At 51.5% G+C, this 18,611-nt stretch overlaps 2 protein-coding genes across 3 annotated transcripts; one reads left to right on the top strand and one right to left on the bottom strand.

Annotated features, from left to right (window-relative positions):
* Positions 1–137: 137 nt before the first annotated feature.
* LOC128728572 (frequenin-1) lies at positions 138–6,862 on the bottom strand. 2 transcript variants are annotated; one of them, XM_053822199.1, is made up of 6 exons: positions 6,799–6,862; positions 2,091–2,164; positions 1,930–2,019; positions 722–800; positions 557–645; positions 138–480 (listed from the first exon to the last, which is right to left on the bottom strand). In XM_053822199.1, the coding sequence occupies exons 1-6, from the start codon at positions 6,860–6,862 to the stop codon at positions 313–315; spliced, it is 564 nt and encodes a 187-aa protein (XP_053678174.1). In that variant the 3' UTR covers positions 138–312. The 2 variants fall into 2 exon arrangements, with proteins under 2 accessions (XP_053678174.1, XP_053678175.1); XM_053822200.1 differs by having other exon boundaries at positions 138–471; positions 539–645.
* Positions 6,863–15,876: 9,014 nt separating this feature from the next.
* On the top strand, positions 15,877–18,485 carry LOC128729104 (chondroitin sulfate synthase 2). The gene has a single exon (XM_053822753.1). It carries the CDS (start codon positions 15,877–15,879, stop codon positions 18,295–18,297), a length of 2,421 nt encoding a protein of 806 aa, XP_053678728.1. The 3' UTR covers positions 18,298–18,485.
* The last annotated feature ends 126 nt before the right edge of the window (positions 18,486–18,611 follow it).

Raw genomic sequence — 18,611 nt, forward strand, 5'->3', positions numbered from 1 at the left:
ATGGGATGTCGCCTCCTTGTCCGTACCTTTCGACGGCCGTAGCTGTCACCCTGACGCGGCTACTCACTGCCAGACGTAAACGATCTCCCCCTACCTCCACCCCCCCTCCCTTCTTCCCTCCCCCCACATTCCTCTCCAAAAATGGCTCGAAACGAAAAGCGAGCTCGCGCACGTCACAAGCAAACATAACCACACCCAGGCTCAAATAAGGACGAATAACGCGTTGCTGCGGTTGATCTCGATGTTGTGCTTCGCGTCGTAGCAGTACGATCGCTGCGGGGGTTGCTCGTCATCCCGCGGTTCATCGTTCGGTTAATCGCCACCTAAACTGAGCGCCTGTACGATCCTCGGGTCCGCCTTGCTACCTTCACGGAACTCCTCCAGCGTCAGCCGGTCGTCGTGGTTTTTGTCCATCTGATCGAAGATCTTGTCCACCCGCTTTTGGGGGGTGTTTTCGTCCTCGGTTTGCGGCTGCTGGCCCTGTGAAGAGGACGTGTAGGCTCGTTAGTTAATGCATTGTTGCAGCGTAATGGCGTACCAGCCACGGGACACTTACCACCATCTGGTAGATCGCGTCGACAATGTTGTACATCTCGTCTCGCGTTATGAAACCATCATTGTCGACGTCGTACAGCCGGAATGCCCCTGCAAAGCGAGAGGAGTTATGTCAGGTGTCGGAGTTGTTGCGACGCTAAACGAGAGAAAAAACGAATGTACTTACAATGCAGCTTCTCGTCCAGGTTACCCCTCGATGTGATGGAGAGTGCTCTGATGAACTCTTCGAATTCTATGGAACCATCCTGTTGGAGGGGTTTAAAAAGCACACGCATATTACCGAATGGTGGCAAATAAAGCCACCCTTCTGCCAGACGCTATCTGATCGGGGTTTTCTAAATCAGATTCCACACCGCACGCCAAGAAATAATGCCAACTCGAGCAAGGTTCCCTCGAGCTAATCGATAATTATTTCAATCAACTTCGAAACAAAACAGAACACGAAGAAGCACAACAGCGCTCTCCGAAAATCAGATAATCCTTCTCCACCTCCCTCAAAAGGTCCGTGCTGTCTCAGCAATCATCCCAACAGTCATGTTGGAGTCGTTTCCCTCGCGTCAAAATAGCAACTTCAACAAACTCAGGGCGAAAGGGCGACTACCTCGGCATTCCACTTGGCGTACATGTTGCATGCAGCGCGCACCCGAACTGCTGCTTACGAATAAAAAGACCACTCAGACCATTCGGAGGGTGGCCTCCACAATGGCGCTTGGTTGTTTGTCAGGTACGAGGGTACGGGCACTAAAAATCCATGTCGCAGCAAGCATCACGACCGGGCCAGCCTTTGCGTGTTTCCTACTTTGCGTGAGCAAAAATGAACTTGTTGATGCCCGATCGTTTGTACGCGAGGGAGGGTGCTTTTCTAAGGAGTTTTCCAAGGGGTTTTCCGGAACCCCTGCCCGTGCCGACGGTGTCGTCGACCACGCGCGGCGGTCACGAAACGGAATCGTAATTAGATTTGTGAATTAGTTTCATTTGCGAAAGTCACGCCGGGAGGCTCGCCGGAACGGCAAGTCCCGGTGCCGATACATAAACTGCATAATTTCGCGATCGTTCCGAGCAAACAGTGCGCGAATATGTGCCGCCAGTTGTCAATCAACCCACGCGCCTACCAGCTAGCAGTACATTTATTACTACCACCGTCACCTGTTGCACGCGTAGCACTCGCAGGACCCTTTCTAATGCCCTGTTTCGTAGGACCTGCGGCTGAACGACTCGCTGACACGCCGTCAGCGAACAGGTGGCATCCGGAGACGTGCCCAACCACGCGGGTGTCTGCGTGCCGTGCAATAATTCGCGTTTGCAGTTGAAAAAAAAACGTATGGCCTGCCCTTGCCGGTGCCCCAAAGCATGCCCTTATGGGCCGATACTTACGTTGTTTTCATCGAAAACTCTGAACACAAGCGAGGCGAATTTGCTGGGGTCACCCTGGGGGAAGAATTGTTTGTATATTTTGATGAAACCCTGCGAAACGGTTGGTGAAGGTAATGGTTAGTGAGCGCAAAAAGGACATCAGTTACGGTTGGGTGGCTCACCTGCTCTGTTAGTAGCCCGTTCGGACAGTCCTTCAAAAATCCTTTATGCCATTGCCGTATTTCTTTCTCTGTAACTGTTTAGGAAACGGAAGCACGAAACGCATGGATGTTATTGCACGCACAAACATACCCGGGTGTGATGACGAACGGCAAGGATCCTAATGGATGAATCTTAATGATGCGTTAAGCAGGATGGATACTTGTACAAAGGAGCATGCTTTTAACCTTTCTTTCAGAGGATCTAGCTTCGGGGGAAGCATTCTAACATAACGGTACACTCACTACTCGTCACTTGGATACTTTGCGATAATATGACATGAGAATTGTCAAATTATGTCACCATCAAATGTGCTCCAACGGCTCCGGTCGGCGTGTACGGACAACGTAACCTGGCGTGTCGAGAATTGCAAAGCACTTTGCCGTGACGCATGTCTCGCCGAAACAGCCTTTTCAGCAGTACACGACCGAAATGCAAAAGGATCACGCCCGTCCGTGGCAGGATTTTGGGGGCGGATTCGGATGCGTTTACAAAGAGCGAGCGATTTCTCCACGCTACACTCTCGTGCGCCACAATTGGGGCTGCAATTTAAAGTGAAACATGACTGGCGTGCAGGATGGCCACTAGTCCACTTGGGGGTTGTTTGGGGAGAGGTGGAGGAGGGTTGGGGGGGAGGGGGGTTGAGCTGTAGCTACCCACCGCACAGACAGGGCAGCCAAGCGACACCGAGTGAGGGTGAGAACCCAGAACGGCTCGGAATGATTTGAATTTCAATGTACACTCGGCCTTATGAAAGATGCATCGAGAGCCAGCTTTAAACAGCGCTATCGATCCAAACCGAACCGTACCTTGTGGATTACCGTACGCTCCGTGCCGTGGGAAATCCGCGGTTCAAGATCCGCCCACCATCAACTATTCTATTCATGGACAGCTGTCCTTGGTGTTGATAGGCGGTGCCGGGCGTAACTGCGTGCTTTTCCCTCTTCCCGCGTTGTGGAGGATTTTCCAATCAAACTCGAGATTTCCGCACGATAGTGTGCCTTTCGGTGGAGCGTAAGAAAGAGCATAAAAAAAGCCCGAAACTTCGAGTTCCCTCCCCTTGCCGGCACGCGATGGCCGCCACAATTTATTCCGTTCGCATTTCAAACCCCGGCCTCATCCGGTATCGCGATAAGATCCTTCAGGTTTATAAGCTGCGAGGCGTCTTTAGCTCTCGCAAGCATAACGCGTGCAAGGATATTCGACTGGCGGGAGGAAGGATATATTACGCCGTACACGTGATTGATCGGTGGGGAGAAGAGCAAGAGAGAGTAATTAGCCAATATGGCCGCCAGGAAGTACAGGGCCGCGGTTCGAATACTTTTTTCGGAAAAGTTCTCGCAACCCTCGGCAAGGGGGCAAAACGCGTCGGTTGTGACTTGTTCAACATGAGCGTCACGATTATTAACTTAATGATGATGGCGGCGTGGGTTGTAATGAGCGATAAAACAGTTCTATAAAGTTTACGCTTGCTTCAGAGCGGTGTAAAGCATGCCCTTGTTCGGTTTTGGGTGGCGATGGAGAGGGATTATTTTCCCCATTTTTTTTTGTTTCGCCTCCCATTAGATACACCAATTAATTACGAAACCCATGACGCAAACGAGCGCCACGAGAATCGTGTTCCTAGCTTGGGCGCTGCGTCCTTACGCCTCTGGTGTGCGAGTGTTGGCTCTAAATTGGTCAATATACTTTATGAAATTGTCCTCCAACGAGCTGTCCGTAATTGCAGTTTTTAATATACCACCAGCGAGAACAAAGAACCACCTCCTTGTAACCGGCACGTATCGGAAAGGGCCAAGGATTCGCGCGCGCGAAAAAAAGGGGTTCGCAACCATCCCGCTATAAACCGGAACCAATTGGTTCGCGCGAGGTTTTTTCGAGCCAACCGGAAAAGCGGACGCGTAAACATGTTTGCGCGTCCCCGGGTGGACATTTAAAAATAATAAAACCGCATTAAAAAACAAAAAAAAAACCTTCACATTCTCGCCCGGTGGCGGCTCGTCAGTTATGCTCACAGCTGGAACCAGAGCTGCGGCCATGCAGCTGGTTGGCAATAAATGGATCAGCCACGCTTTCCAGCCCGGTATTTATTGCGCACAATTTCTACCCTGGCGCGTTCCCGGCAGAAGACGATGAGCTGATGGGTTGGCTGAACACAAAGGCGGCCAGCCACCTCGCTGGGAAACGCGCTTTTTCCTTAGAATACAAATCGCCGCACGGATGCGTCATGCGGGTGGCGCGGAAAATACGCACCACCCCCCACCCGGATTGCGTGGCTGAAAGCCAAAGTTTTCTCGTCTTCATTAACGATTTTCCCCAGCAGCGGCGGAACGATGACAGTTCAATCACAAGGAGCGTGTGGGGCCGCATCGTTGCGGTGAATCCTTTCACGGTCGAATTCGTTTCGATACCTTCGGGCGGAAGTCATGGTTGACGGAAGGAGACGGGCGGTACGGAGTAGAAGGGGGGGGGGGGGCTGGTTGATGGAAAGCGACACAAAGAAATGCATAAAAGGAGGTGAAAAAAAAAGAACAAAAACGGAAACACCCCTCGAGGAAAGAGGAGACCTCCGAGCGCTCGGCGGAATCCCTCATAAGTTTTATGGCACAGCTCTAGTCCTTGAGGCGCCATGATGACATAAGAAAGTCACCAAACTTTCCGCAAAAAGGATGCCTCGGAATGCTCCCAGCTGCCAGCTGCAGCGAGGCGCACCCTCCCCTTGTGTGGAGGTTTAAGGAGCCAAATCTTGAGCCAAGAAAACACATCCTTTGCCGCGGAGATCCGAACCTGTGCGCCTGGCAAAGGTTGGTCGAGTCCTTCGCGCGCTGGAGGAGTTCTCCAACTCCTGTTGCTTCGCGGTCTGGTCGTGACCCAGCCGCACCAGGGCCCACGAGAGTGCTCAGGGTCGCTGGAAGCGCCAGACGAAGGCAAATGAATAAATATTTCTCCATTCCCGTCATCCATTCAATAAACACTTCACGGAAGGGCGAACGCTCGGTGTGAAGTGCTCGGGCACTCCAAAGACTCTTCCCGCCATCTCAATGCTCCTGTTTTGTGACGAAACCCCAACCGAAAGGGAGCGGTTGATTGTAAATCTTGTTGCAGAACTCCGGATGATGGAAATCGAGGTCAGACGGTTGTTTGCGCTGGTGGCCTTCCGAAGCCTTAAACGGTGCCCCGTTTTCGGAAAGCATCGACCGACATCGGGCGAAAGATTATATAGCTTAGATACTGGCTCGCTTTTGCTCTACTTGTTTCTGTTTTCTTTCCTTCTTTCTTTTTTTTTTTTGGGGTTAGTAGTCCGACCCGAGGGTGGGATGTTTCTGGAGTCTCATTAATAAAATACCACCCCCGGTTGGCAGGGTAGCTGAGGGGTTCCGTCTGTAGCCACCAACCTCACCCAAATCCACGAAACAGCGTGCCGTGAGCCCTATACATTAGTACCTCCACCGACCGGGGCCACTCATCAAGTACACGGAGTGTTTTGACAGTTGTTGCCATGCACTCAGCTTCGAGCATGATTATTTTTACGCTCCTTCGTGTGGCTGAGCGCTCGCGGCGTGTATGTGTGTCTGTTCGGTTATTTTTTTGTCCGTGCCCAGAACACTGTTGGAAAAGGTGATCAATTGCCCCCTCCCCTTCCTTCGTCTACCAACTGGCTCGACGCTTCGCTATAAGACAAAAGTGTTTATTATTCTAACCGGCGAGAAGTTCAACTTTGTGAAAAATGGCACTCCCAGCAGATAGCGGCCGTCAGCGCAAACTTTGGCAAAAAAAAAGGGCTGGTGAAAGTTATTCTCAGATCCGGGCGCTACGCCGTGAGATAATGCGGTCTTGCAATGAACTTTACTTTCACCTTCAACAGACGCGAAACGATGCACGTAATTGCAAATAAACATACGCCCGTTTGCGTCGGACGTCTTGTTGGCACGAGGGGCGCATGTTTATGCCAAGGAGCAGAACCTCAACCCACCCCATTTCAGCTAGGGTCGGGTGACAGGGTAGCCGTCACGAGCGGCCATTTTAATTCGAAGATGCGCTAACGAATTGAATTAATGGGCACTCACGCTTTGTGTCAGGCTTTTTTTTTCCCTCTTGCTTGCTTGCTTGCATGCTTGCTCTATCACCCTAGATCGGTTCTACAGCGGGCGAAGGAATTTTCCTTGAAACGCGACACTCTGCGGTAGCGGCTCAGTTTCGACTTCATGACCGTTAAGAACAACGGCCACCAGCAGGTTTCGCGCGCTGTTCCGCTCGTACGCACGCAAACGTTATCCTTGCGCCCAGGATAACTGCCTCCCGCTAAAAGCTTTCCGAGCCGACACTTGACACCATGTTAATAAATATTGCCATCAAAAACCCCCCTGGTGGGGTACGCTGGAATGTTGGGCCAACGCGTCTAAAAAGGGATAAAGCGCCACGAGGCTTCAAGCCGCGTTAAGCCCTGCATAAGCCCTGTCCGGCGTTTTACGAGCGTTCAACGAGCTGCTAACGCTAATGTCACCGCGTGCGAGTACATCCGTGAGATGGGGAAGCGTATTTGGGAGCATCCTGAGCGCACCTGAGCGTGGGCGGAAATTTGGGAAGCTGCGTTTGTCAACCACACCACAGACACACGCACACACACGCGCACACACACATAGGCACACACACTTGAAGCGGCGTACTCACAGTAGGTTGCTGTCGTCAGGCGATCGATGGTGTCTTGTTTTAGTTTGGAGTTTTTCTTCCCCATTGTGGAGGCGCTGCCACAAGCCGAAGGTCCTGGCTGGCGGGTCCTGGGTGTTCGCGGGCTGCCCTCGGGAAGCTGGACGTTGGCAAAGCGGTTCTCGCAGCACGGGGACTGCGATCAGCGATGCCCGGTGGGAGTTGGCAGGATTTTGGCACCTGCTGGCGTTTTCGTCGTCTAAATGTAAGCACAGCACTGATTTCCACACACCACGACCCTCACTCTAATGTGTGTGTGTGTGTGTGTGTGTGTGTGTGTTTGTTTTGTGTTCTTTTCGTTTTGTTTCTACGTTGCCTTGGTGTGTGTGTGTGTATGTGTGTGTATGTGTTGTTTTCTTTTTGTGTGTATCGTTTCTCTTTACCCTACAGCTGCTATCACGGTTTGTTCGGTTAACACTAATCGCTTATCGTTTTGGTTGATGAGGTAACTCTACTTATTTAGGCATCATCTGGAAATGGGGAAAAGAAAAAAAAGAACACACACACACACACACGACGGTTATTGGTGACACCGGCTTGTGGGGCACGAGGGATTGGGCACACGTTAACGAAATGTCAACCCATTAACGCGCTACCAATAAGCTTCTTTTTTGTTTCGCTACCCGAACGGTGCGAAATACACGTGTAGCAAACGCCACCGAACAGCGCTTCGGTCAGCACACACAAACAAACGAATACCCCCCCCCTCCCCTTTCTCCCCAATGTCACTGGAGCCCCCACAAAGGTGCGGCGATACGGTAATTAACCGAACAGCAATAATCGGCTCGATGCGACGGTGCCCCGTGAAGTGGTGGCGAATTCGTTTATTAATTCTAAACCATTGCGGCGTGGAATGTGAGACGCACACCTGGTACAAAGGGGGTTTGGAAGAGCCATCACCGCTACATTCCCGGTCAATGGCGGAAGGCATAACGCTACGTGATAAATTGCTAATGTTTCCGTTCGAAACGCGCTCGGCATGCCAGGCGCACCTCCACTCGGGGTTGGGTTTCTGGAGGTGGAATCAAGATCCTTCTACGCATTGTGCCCCCGGAAGGACCCACTGAACATTGCGATGGATTGCGTCGATCTGATAAGCGACGGTAGCTTCCGGTAGCTGGTCGGGCCCGCTCGGATAGTCAGTGAAGTTGACTTTCAGATCCGGGCTTAACACCGACCTGAGTGCACACAACGGCCATTTTTAACGAACCAATTTACGGAGGTCCTTGTGGGATGGGGGCCGGGAGCGGGGGTTGAGTGTGTTTTGACCGATGGTTCCGGTATCCAGAGTGAGCCAAAAATATAGGTTCAAAAGAACCACTGGTCAGGATCCAATCGTTCAACCGGAACGGAGATCGATAGGCGCGCACCTGCGTGCGTCCAAATTTTGGGTGTCAAATGAAAAAAAAACAAGAAAAGCCAAACCACCCAAGAACCATGCCGTGCTAAGCGTCCTTTAGGAAGTGGGGCCCGTTTTCCGCTTCCGGTATGTGGGAAGGGGCCCAGATGAATCACAGCTAAAATTGAACCACTTCTCCCATCTCTGCAACTGTTGAGCCCGAAGGAGCACTTTGGCGGGTTAACCGGACGCAATCGGAGAAAGCGATCGAACGCTTAACCTGACGGCTTGACGAAACCACACTGGCAGGTTCTTGCGTGCGAAGGTTGCGTACCATTACGCGCCAGGACGATGCCAAGTTCCGGCTTTAAATGCGACGCAAAACAGCGTGTTGGCGTGTTAAGCATAATGCGTACGGTGAAGCGTACCACCCCGACCCCTATCGTTGGTCGTCGTCGCTTTTCCCATTGGCCACAAAGTTGGCAAGCCACGCTCCATCACCAAAGTTGGCAAGCAGAGCAACCGGCCGGAGGGTTGCGTACGCTCGGCAAAGTTTAATTTGGATCTCGCCGCACTGGGATGGCATAAAACATTCAGTGCCCGAGAGTAGTACACCCTTTTATAGCGGGCCCTGTGGCTGGCAGCGGGCGAGAGGCTTTGAAGTACCTCCTCTATCCTTCCGGTCGGGTGGCGTTCGCGTGGAGTTATCGCGAGAACCCACATTTTAATGGCAATCCGCAACGTGTGCTCCCTCGGCACCACTCAGAATGCACAGGAACCGGACTACGGTGGTGACATCGTGGAACCACGCCTTATCCTGAAGCCCTCCGAAGCCTACGGGACGATGGAACCCATTATCGACAGGCCGTGCGAGCGGAATTCCGCCCGTTAGTCCCTTCTCTTTGGAAGCTCTATCACGCGCATCGTATAAGACCTCGAACAGACGATGGTTTCGACACGCACCGCTCGATGACGTTACTGACAGCGGCGGTGTTGCGTGCCGGTTGCTTTCTTCCCTCATCTCCCCGGGGGACTTCCCACGCTCACGTGCTCACTCGGTTCGAGCGTGGGTTCCAGGTAGAATATGAAGAAGCTGGTGAAGGAAGTTAACCACACTTGTACGAAACCCCAAGCACCGGAAAGCCGACACGTCGATCTCTCTCTCTCTCTCTCTCTCTCGGCTCGGTTTTTGCATTCAGCCCATGAACCATGGACATTATTTATGAAGTGTGCCCATTCCGGGATGGGCCACGCGCCGAAGGTGTTTCAAACAGGTTGCCTCCCTATCCTCCGCAACAACACCGCAATACCGCGGTGACATCGGCCGTGCGAGCGCGTTCATCCCGAAACTTTTGCCGTCCCCAGCTCGCCAGCAGGACAACGGGCAGTGGCTTGTTTTAATAAATATTAAACAAGCGCCAAACCCGCCCCGAAAGGCGCGGTTGCAAACTGACGGGTTGTCGCCGGGGTTTTCCACTGGAAAAAAGGATTAACGACAAACGGGGACACGAACCGGTGGAGAGCCGAGGTTTGATTGATGAGCAAAACCTCCTCCCCAAAAACGAAGCGTCTCGCAATCTCACAGACAACAAAACACTAACCACAAAAACCCCAAAACTGGCCATCAGGAAGTGATGCACAAAAATCTGACTTTTGGTGTTCGCGAATGGTGCTCCTTTTTTCGCTCCATATCTCCCTCCCTACTGACCCGCCCAGAGGCGGGCTGAAACATTGCCGGGTGGGCTTTAAAGTTTGCGTGCCGGAGCGCTTTTCTGCACCGTCGGCGGGTAGGATTCTCTCACAGGCGCTGCCTGTTGCATAATTACGACCAACCAAATCGGTGGTCTTGCCCCGATTTCCATCCGCGTAACGGTGGTTAGATGAGGCTGCGGCGCTTTCCACCGTGAGCGAATCAGGCGTGGGTGGTGCTTTTCCGTTCTTTTTTGGCTTATTTCGTGCTTTTCTTCTCTGTGTGTGGGTGTAATTTTTTTTCTCGTTGATAAATCTATTTTTATCCCCACTCGGCTTCAATGTTTGCCGCATTTTTTTTTCTTCTCTTCGTCCACCCGCGTGGGGTTGCGCGAAGGTGCAATAAACGCTGGCAGAGACGGATTTACAACCAACCGCCTTCGGGGCAGGTTGTGTAAGCACACAATGTGGGTGGCAAAGGAAAGGACGAGAGAATAAAAAAAAAAAAGTGTGAGGTCCTGATTCGATTCCACCGTGCGCTTCCGATGGTTTCCCGGGGAAACTCCGGGCGCTTTTCCGCCAGGCCGCGAGAGGGCATGGGACTATTTTTTTTTTTATTTTATTTTTTTCCAAAAAAGCAACAGGATCCAGTACGCCCCCCTTCAGGGATTGGGGTAGTGTGCGTGTGTGGCTGTGTGTGTGTGTGTGTGTGGGAGTCGAGCTCGCCATCCGGTGACCCGTAACGGGAGGTTGTTTTCCCCGGGACACGACACGCCGGGCCCCGAAAGGCAGGTTTTTCCGCACGCCAAGCGGTAGCGGCCCTTATGTAACCATCTTCCAAACGCACAACCCAACCATACTCACCCACATACCGAGGCACTCAACCCATACCCACACCGACACGCACGAACGCATGCTCGCCAGGACACCTCACAGGGGAGGAGGCGAGAGTGAAGGGCTCATGAGAGGGGGGGGATGGGGGGGGGGGAGGCGGGCAAACCTGGCCAAACGAGGCCTGGTCTGTGGCCAGTGGTTCAATTTTGCCTTCAGAAGAAACAAAAAACGACTGAACGATCACCCACCCTTGAGGACATTTTTGGGGGTAGTTTGGAAGGGGAAGATATGACGCAAAAAAAAAACAGGAACCTCACTCACACGCACACACTCACACACGCACGGTAAACAACACGCACTTCGCGCTTCCCGCGCTTCTAGTTCGTATTTTGTTTTTTTTTTTTCGCCTTGCTTTCTCGCTCTCGTTTGGCTCGTTTGGAGCTCGACTCCTTCGCAGGGATCGCGTGCACGCAAGGCAAAAGGATAAGCCCTGGAAGGGGTTGCGCGAGGTGAGCTGAAATGGCGGATGTCCACTGGTACCTAGGGCCGGCCAGCGATGGCTACGGTCGGTGAGGACGGCATCGACAATATCGGTTGGCTCGTCGTTAGGTTATGGGATGGTAGAATGCTGATTGACAGGTTGGTTGCTGAGGTGCGTCGCACGGTTAGCTAAACACTGGCCGACCCGTTAGTGACGGAGAGAGAGAAAGAGAGAAAGAGAAAGAGAGAGAGAGAGAGTGAACCAAAAAAACACACACACACACACACACGGGCGAGAAGAAAGTAAGAACGAAACGTGTCGCCAGCGAAGGCGACGGAGACACAAAATCACCCCGAGCCCGGTAGCCAGCACGTCGCCAAGGATGTGTCGCCTCAAAAGCCACCAACCGAAACGGCTAGCGGTTTTGCGTGGCTTGAAATAGACACCCAAAAGAAGCGAAGAAAAAAAGAAAGTGTCGGCATCTGTGTGACCAAGACCAGAAGAAGCGTGAGTTTGGCGCGCACTGTAGACCACCACGAGATGATGGACCACAAAGCGCAACCCTCCGATTGAAGGAAGCGGAAAAAGAAAGCTACCCTCACGAACAAAACGACACGTTAACAGGCGACTCGTCCTAGCTAACACCTCGTCCTCGGGCATGTCGGGACACCGTTCGCGTTCTTGAGTGACCTACCGTGGGCCCGTGTGGAGGCCCTTCCCTATCCTAAACCTAGCCGGTTCCGATACACAGAGACACCCCCGCACACTCGCACACGCACGCACGCACACACACACACACGCACACGGTCCACTTGGAGGGATGGTTTACCACTGTTTCGCTCTTGACCGGACGTTCGCAGAGCGCAGCACATGCAACGTCGCCGAGCGTTAGCCAACAACTAGCGCCAGCCCCGTGATGGTACCTAAATATGAGCACGCAGATCCCGGTGGCGTCCCACGGTGGTTCGGAGTCCGTGCCCCCCCCCCTCCCCCCAAAAACAAGAAGAAAAAAAAGGGGGGAACCACCACTCAGCCAACCGACCGAGGTGGGAGCCTCGCGAACCAGGACGACAGGACAAAACGGTCGGCCGGGTAGAACCCGGGAACCAAAAGCGTACCATCGTACCATCGCAAATGGGCGAAACGTGAAACGGCGAGTTGGCGCGCGCGCTTGCGCACGAGCACGTGCTCGTGAGTGATGACAGTTGGAAGCGCGCGCGGGCACGCTTTCGGCACGCGAGCGCTGTCACTCGCGCGCAATTACGCCAGCCTCCGCACGGTGAGTGACGGTTGTGCGATCGCTCGGTGTCAGCTTGGTGGCGCGTGGCCATCCGTGGGTCACCGCCGCGAGCCGGGAAACAAAGCGCGCGAGTTTTTCTTTTTTATTCTTTTTCTCTTCGTTTGCTTCCTGCCTGCCGTGTTGCCCTTCCGGTTCCGGGTCCGGTTCCTGCGCGAGCTGGGGCCCCTCGAAGGGGGAAGGATGGGATCGGGTTTGTGCTGGGACGTATTTGTGCGAATGGCGAGCTGGGCGAGCAAGGACACGAGCCACCGTGAAGTTGGGTTAGGTGTTATATAATGGGCTCATCCCACACTCCCGCCAGGGCTTTAGGCGAAGGACTCACGCACTCACTCGCGCGTGATTACGCTCGGGTTCGCTTCGGGGAGCGGCGATCTACTCGCTTACAGCTTCTATCACGGCCGTTCCTGATTTCACGCTCGCTCTCACTCTCGCTCTTGCTCGGTAGGCTGCGGCCAACCCATGCGGCAAAGCGAAGGCACACGTGCACCTCTCATTCATCTGCGCCCCACACTCACGAGGGTCACGAGCTACGGTGGGCAGTCGTGGGCAGTTAGCACTCGGCTGGCGTGCGTGTATCCTTTTCCGATCCTGGTGGTGAAAGTTTGCATCACCCAGAACCGATGCCTTCCGGGACGCCATCCGGCGCGTTTGTTCGTAACGTCGAGAGGCGGAAAAAGTAGAACATTGCCAGCGTGCGGCACAACAAATGCTGCTTCTTCTCCTCCACCCACCTCCCTCCCTTCACCTAGCATCCTGCACATCCCTGTTAGATGTAAGATGGGGTTGTCAGTACCGTGGTTTTTCACCGTTCTTGTGTTGTAAGCCAGAATCAAAGCGCACAGCTGGGTAGGCATTAGCGGAAGTTCAAATGACCTGTAATTATGTATGCCTGCGTGCGGGTGCATACCCCTATCCTTCTCGCTTTGCTCACGCCTCCCCTGGGCGCTCACCTCACTAGCGCTGGTGGAAAGTTAAAAGCGACCGCGTTGCATAATGACGTACCCATTGCATCCTTTTGCCGATGATGCAGCACGCACCGCAAACCAGCGCGACTTGCCACAGCAGGACCTCTGACTCATGCTTCCTTTTGGCGGAAGCACACAGCAAGTTTAATCTGCGAAATTCATTACTTATTGCTGGCCGCTGATAGAGCAGTTACGCTTTCATTGTCGATACGTGATATACGGAACCACTCCAAAAAGGCGCCAGTGAGTCCTTTTAGCGGGACTTTTTTTTCTTGGAATTCTATTAAAATGTGCTTTTGATGCGGTCGTAGCTGAGAAAGCATCTTCTCATAGGGTCCTTGCATGCGGGTTCTTGCACATTTACTACGCTTGCTGAGCTTAGGATCTAATGTACAATTGCGTCCGTGGTGGTAGCATAAAGAAGTTTCTTGAGGCTAAGTGCAATACTGCATTTCGAAACTGGACCAAGACGCAAAATGGCATGCGAGTGCGAGGCAAAAGTGTCCTAGAGTTAACGAAATCATGAGTCACGCTTGAGATCTAGCCTTTTTAGATGACTGACGAAACTAATGTCACGTACGAATCTTCATAGAATTCTAAAAGGGTGCTATGCTGGACGCTGATGCAATAGACAGAAAAGATTGCACTGCAACAGCAGCGTGGACAACAACTTTTACGTTGTTCCATATAAGTTTTTTTTTGTGTATTTTTATAGAGACTTTGAGTCGGCGTGGCTACATTCGCCTCTAAGTTCCATATAAGTACTTCCGCATAAGTGCCCAAAATGGTGTTCTAGATTAACCCTCGGGTTTCCACTAAGGTTAATGGTAATACCATTTAAATTACACCGCAACGTGACACATTACTGGAGCGTCTCGTTTGAAAGGTATTTTATAAAAAAGTACGATTTTCTGACAGGGACACCACATGGACGCAATACTCATTTCGTGGTACTACATACGGTATGAAACTAACGATCGAGGAGATATAGGTAACAAATTAATGTTTACCAATATCTGCTGGCTTTGCAGGGTCAGAATGTTCAGTTGCAGGTTCCGCTGTTCTGTAACTGGTCAGTATTTTTTTAACCACCGCAGTAGGCTAATTTTCAAGTAATTCAATTATTTTCTGCAAACACCGCGCATAGGTGCATGCAAACACAATGTAACAGAAAGCAGTCAAGTACAATTGCGTTACATTCCCGACGGCAACGCGGCATTTGTTGGCGATTGCATGTGAAATTGTTTACGAGCAGATTAGCCCGGAGGTTGTTTGCATGTTCATTGTATTCGCAGCCCATTTGAGTTTTTGGATCTGCCCCCAAGGGGACAATCGCAATCTGGGTTTGGAATTGAAATGGATTAAATTTTCGCACTGAGCAAACAAACGCCGGGGGCTAGGAAACAAAAGCATGACGTGTATCGTATATAAATATGTGCTTTTTGGGGTGGTTTCAATCCCCCCGAGTGCACTTCTCCCGGGCTCAATACGGTGTAATACATAAACTTTGATCAAATAATCATACCCATTATTTTAATGGAACCGGGCCCTTGGACACGCATTGCTGAAAACTCCTTGTAGACGCATCACAAGTGTGATGCCTGGTTTTCATATGACGAACTTTTGCGATCCTTATTAGTTAGACCTCGCGTGGTGCGTTTCTGTTAGAGAAAGGTATTTTAAAAGAATGTATAATCAGCAAAAAATGCATTATGGGTTTCCTGCAAACATTTGAAATTGGATGAGATTTAAATTGAAAGATATAGTTATAAATTAAAAATTGCTTCAAAAGAACAGATTGAGTCGAATAAGAGAATAGGAATAAAGCATAAGAGGCTTAAAAGCACTCAAAGAAATTGCTAGAGTACTAAATACTGCATGTTTGTAGTCCAGGAAGGCCTAATATGATTAATATATTAAAATGAATCAGCATTAAACTGCCTGATTTTGAGTGTTGCAATGAAGCACGCGAAATCTATGAATGAAATGAATAATGAAGCTGTGTAAATCCTAGAGAGAATACTCATACAAACTGCATAGATTTTAAACATATTGTAACATTTTATAATACAAAAAGTAGTCAAATTCGGTATTATTCAACTGCGAAATAACTGTAGGCTCATTTTGGTCGTTTAAAACGAACGATTGCATGGGGTTTCATTGACAAGTTGTCAGTTACGCGCTTTTATCGTCTACTGAACCCATACAACGGCAGCATCAATGCGTCTTCACGCACCAACACCCGCATGCGGCTGCACCTTCTGTCATTTCCGTCATTCGTGTCATTTCCGCAGTTCGAAGATTTATTTTTATCTGTTTGTTGCAGTCGAAGTCGGCGTCGAATTTCATTTATCGTTCAGCATTCCTGCAGCCATGATTGATGGCTGATTTGTGCCATTAGTGCCATAGACGCGAAGCAGATCAAACCCGAATCATGGGAGCCAGCATCAACCTCAACCGTACACACTATTTGCTATTTGGCATCTTGTGTGGTTTTGTATGCAGCTACTACTCGCCGAAAGATCTCTCCGCGGATGTTACGGAATGCCCGGAGGCGGCGGAACACACGGACAGATTGCTCGCGCTCGAGCATGGCGGTGAGTTCGAGCCCCAGCTCAACCTGGATCAGAAGCCGATGATCGCGAAGAAGGTGGTGAAGAACATTGTCCGGCCCCGATACTACTACTCCGAGCTCGGCATCCGGGAGAAGCTGTTCGTCGGAGTGCTGACGACGACGACAAACATTGACAGCCTCGCCACTGCCATCAACCGCACCAGTGCTCACCTTGTGAACAAGATTAAATTTTTTATCCACGCCGACAACGTGAAGACCAACTTTGATCTGAAGAATATAGTCGGGTTTACGGACACGCGGCCAACGTTGCGGCCGTTTCACATGCTTAAGTATATTGCAGACAACTACCTGGATGAGTACGACTACTTTCTGCTGCAGACGGACACGACGTACATCAACGCGCGCACGCTCCGGCAGCAGTTGGAGCATCTCAGCATCACACTCGACGTGTACATGGGCACGCCGCTAGATGAGACCCCCAGCGGTGGAAACGAACCCGAGGGTCCAGATGATCGGCGCGAGTACTGTGATTTTCACGCAGGTATCATTCTGAGCAGTGGAGCTATACGCAAGATTCGAGCCAATCTGGACTGGTGCGTACGCAATTCCGAGTCCAACGATCACAGCACCAACATTGGCCGCTGCGTGAAGTACTCCACGAAGATCAACGCCTGCCACGGATCCTGGCAGGGTATCGACATCACGAGCTACCGCTTGAACAGCTACAAAATCTATCGCGATTTCCACCTGATCGCGAAGGAGCAGCAGTTCAACGATGCGTCGACGGTGTACCCCATTACGACGGCGGATGATTTCTATCTGCTGCATGCGTACTTTTCCCGCATCCATCTGGAGCGTAACAACGACGTGAAGCGAGCGCTGCAGGAAGAAGCGATGCAGATTTCGAATGGTACGCTGTCGAACGATATACTGGAGGTCCGGTGGCCGCTGGGTGTGCCAAAAACGAGCCCACCGGAATCGCGCCACGATGTCATCACATGGATTGCGCTCAACACAACGCATTCGTTCATGTGGAATTCGGAGGTGAACGTGCAGCGGCTATCGTCCGTAGACGAGGAGGATATGCGGAATGTACTGAATAAAACCATTCTGGAAGCCACTCGTAGTCATCCTCACATGGAGTACCGGGGTATTCACACCGCTTACAAACGGTTCGATGCCGTGCGGGGCATGGAATACCGGTTGCTGCTCAACTTCTACGATCGGAAGGTAAAGAGCGTGATAACGAAAAGCTTCGAGGTGATCAAGCCGATCAGTTTGATCGAAATCGTCCCCTCACCGTACGTCACGGAGAGCACCCGGGTGGCCATACTGTTGCCCATCTTCGAGCATCAGGTGCTGGAATCGGAGCAGTTTCTCGAACGCTACGAGAAAACCTGCATGGACAGTCAGGACAACACGTTCCTGATGCTCATATTCTTCTACCGTGCCGAAACACCCAGCAAGGGCGACGAGGATGTGTTTCTTCCGCTGAAGAACATCGCACTCGCGCTTACGGAAAAGCACAAGCAGGATGGTTCCCGGGTGGCCTGGGTGTCGATCAGACTACCACCGGAGGTGAGCGCCAAGTTTGATGAAAATGATCGCTACTACAGCTCGCTTTATGGGCCACACGGGCGGATGTCCTTCGCCGCGGCTGATCTGGCCTTGCGGAAGATTGGCCTCGAGAGTCTGGTCATGGTGTGCTCGAACGCGGCCTCCTTTCGGCCCGACTTCCTCAACCGCGTGCGCATGAACACGATTCAGGGATTCCAGGTGTTCAGCCCGATCGGTTTCATGATGTACCCTTGCGAGTGGACCGGTCTGTGCAAACCGTGCGAGAACTGCGACGTCGGTCAGAGCAGCGGTTACTTCGATCGGGCCAACTACGATGTGGTGTCCTTCTATAGCAACGATTACGTGCAGATCCGGAAGCAGCTCGAGCATGTGCTACCGATCGCTCGCACCGACCGGGACATCGTGAATCTGCTATCAACCAACTCCACGCAACACGCCGGTAACGGCACGATGGGGAACCTGCTGGAGCTGTTCACGCGCAGTGACAGCAAGATACACGTGCTGCGGGCTATCGAACCGAACCTGCGCTTCGGTCGAAGCATTAGCAACTATTTGGCCAACGATCCGTATGGGGAGCGGTTTGCCAAGTTGCGCTGTCCCGATGCGGACCAGCGGAAGTGCATTCGAATCGCATCGAAGAAGCAAATCGGGGAGGTGTTTGTACAGTATAATAAGCAGTTCGAAAACCGCGAAAGTGTGTGAAGAAGCGAGCCATTTTTTTAGAAAACGCACTCTCGAGACAATATTCAAATGCCTTTTACTTTAAGATTTTCTGTCATTAGTTTCACGTATTTTAGTCGTTTTATGGAGATCTATCGCAGAGGGAGACTAAATTTAAACCGATCAGACGAATAAACCTGTACCATTAAAAACTGCTGTTCCCATTCTGATCATACCGCGTTGTGATAAATATTCCGAAAAAGATGAAGTACACAAATCTTCGGCAATGAAAATGCGATCAAATTTGTGAGCGTGAAATATTTGAAGAAAAGGGCACTGCTGTGAAAAGTGTAACA

The sequence above is a fragment of the Anopheles nili genome, chromosome X (assembly GCF_943737925.1).
Source record: "Anopheles nili chromosome X, idAnoNiliSN_F5_01, whole genome shotgun sequence".
NCBI lineage: Eukaryota > Metazoa > Arthropoda > Insecta > Diptera > Culicidae > Anopheles > Anopheles nili.

Excerpts from the sequence above, each read along its gene's own strand:
- LOC128728572 (XM_053822200.1), bottom strand. The coding sequence starts at position 6,862 with ATGGGGAAGAAAAACTCCAAACTAAAACAAGACACCATCGATCGCCTG. Across the intron at positions 2,165-6,798 it reads CCTGACGACAGCAACCTACT|TTACAGAGAAAGAAATACGG; the intron begins GTGAGTACGCCG and ends TTTCCTAAACAG. Across the intron at positions 472-538 it reads TGGTAAGTGTCCCGTGGCTG|CCGCAAACCGAGGACGAAAA; the intron begins GTACGCCATTAC and ends CAGGGCCAGCAG.
- LOC128729104 (XM_053822753.1), top strand. The coding sequence starts at position 15,877 with ATGGGAGCCAGCATCAACCTCAACCGTACACACTATTTGCTATTTGGC.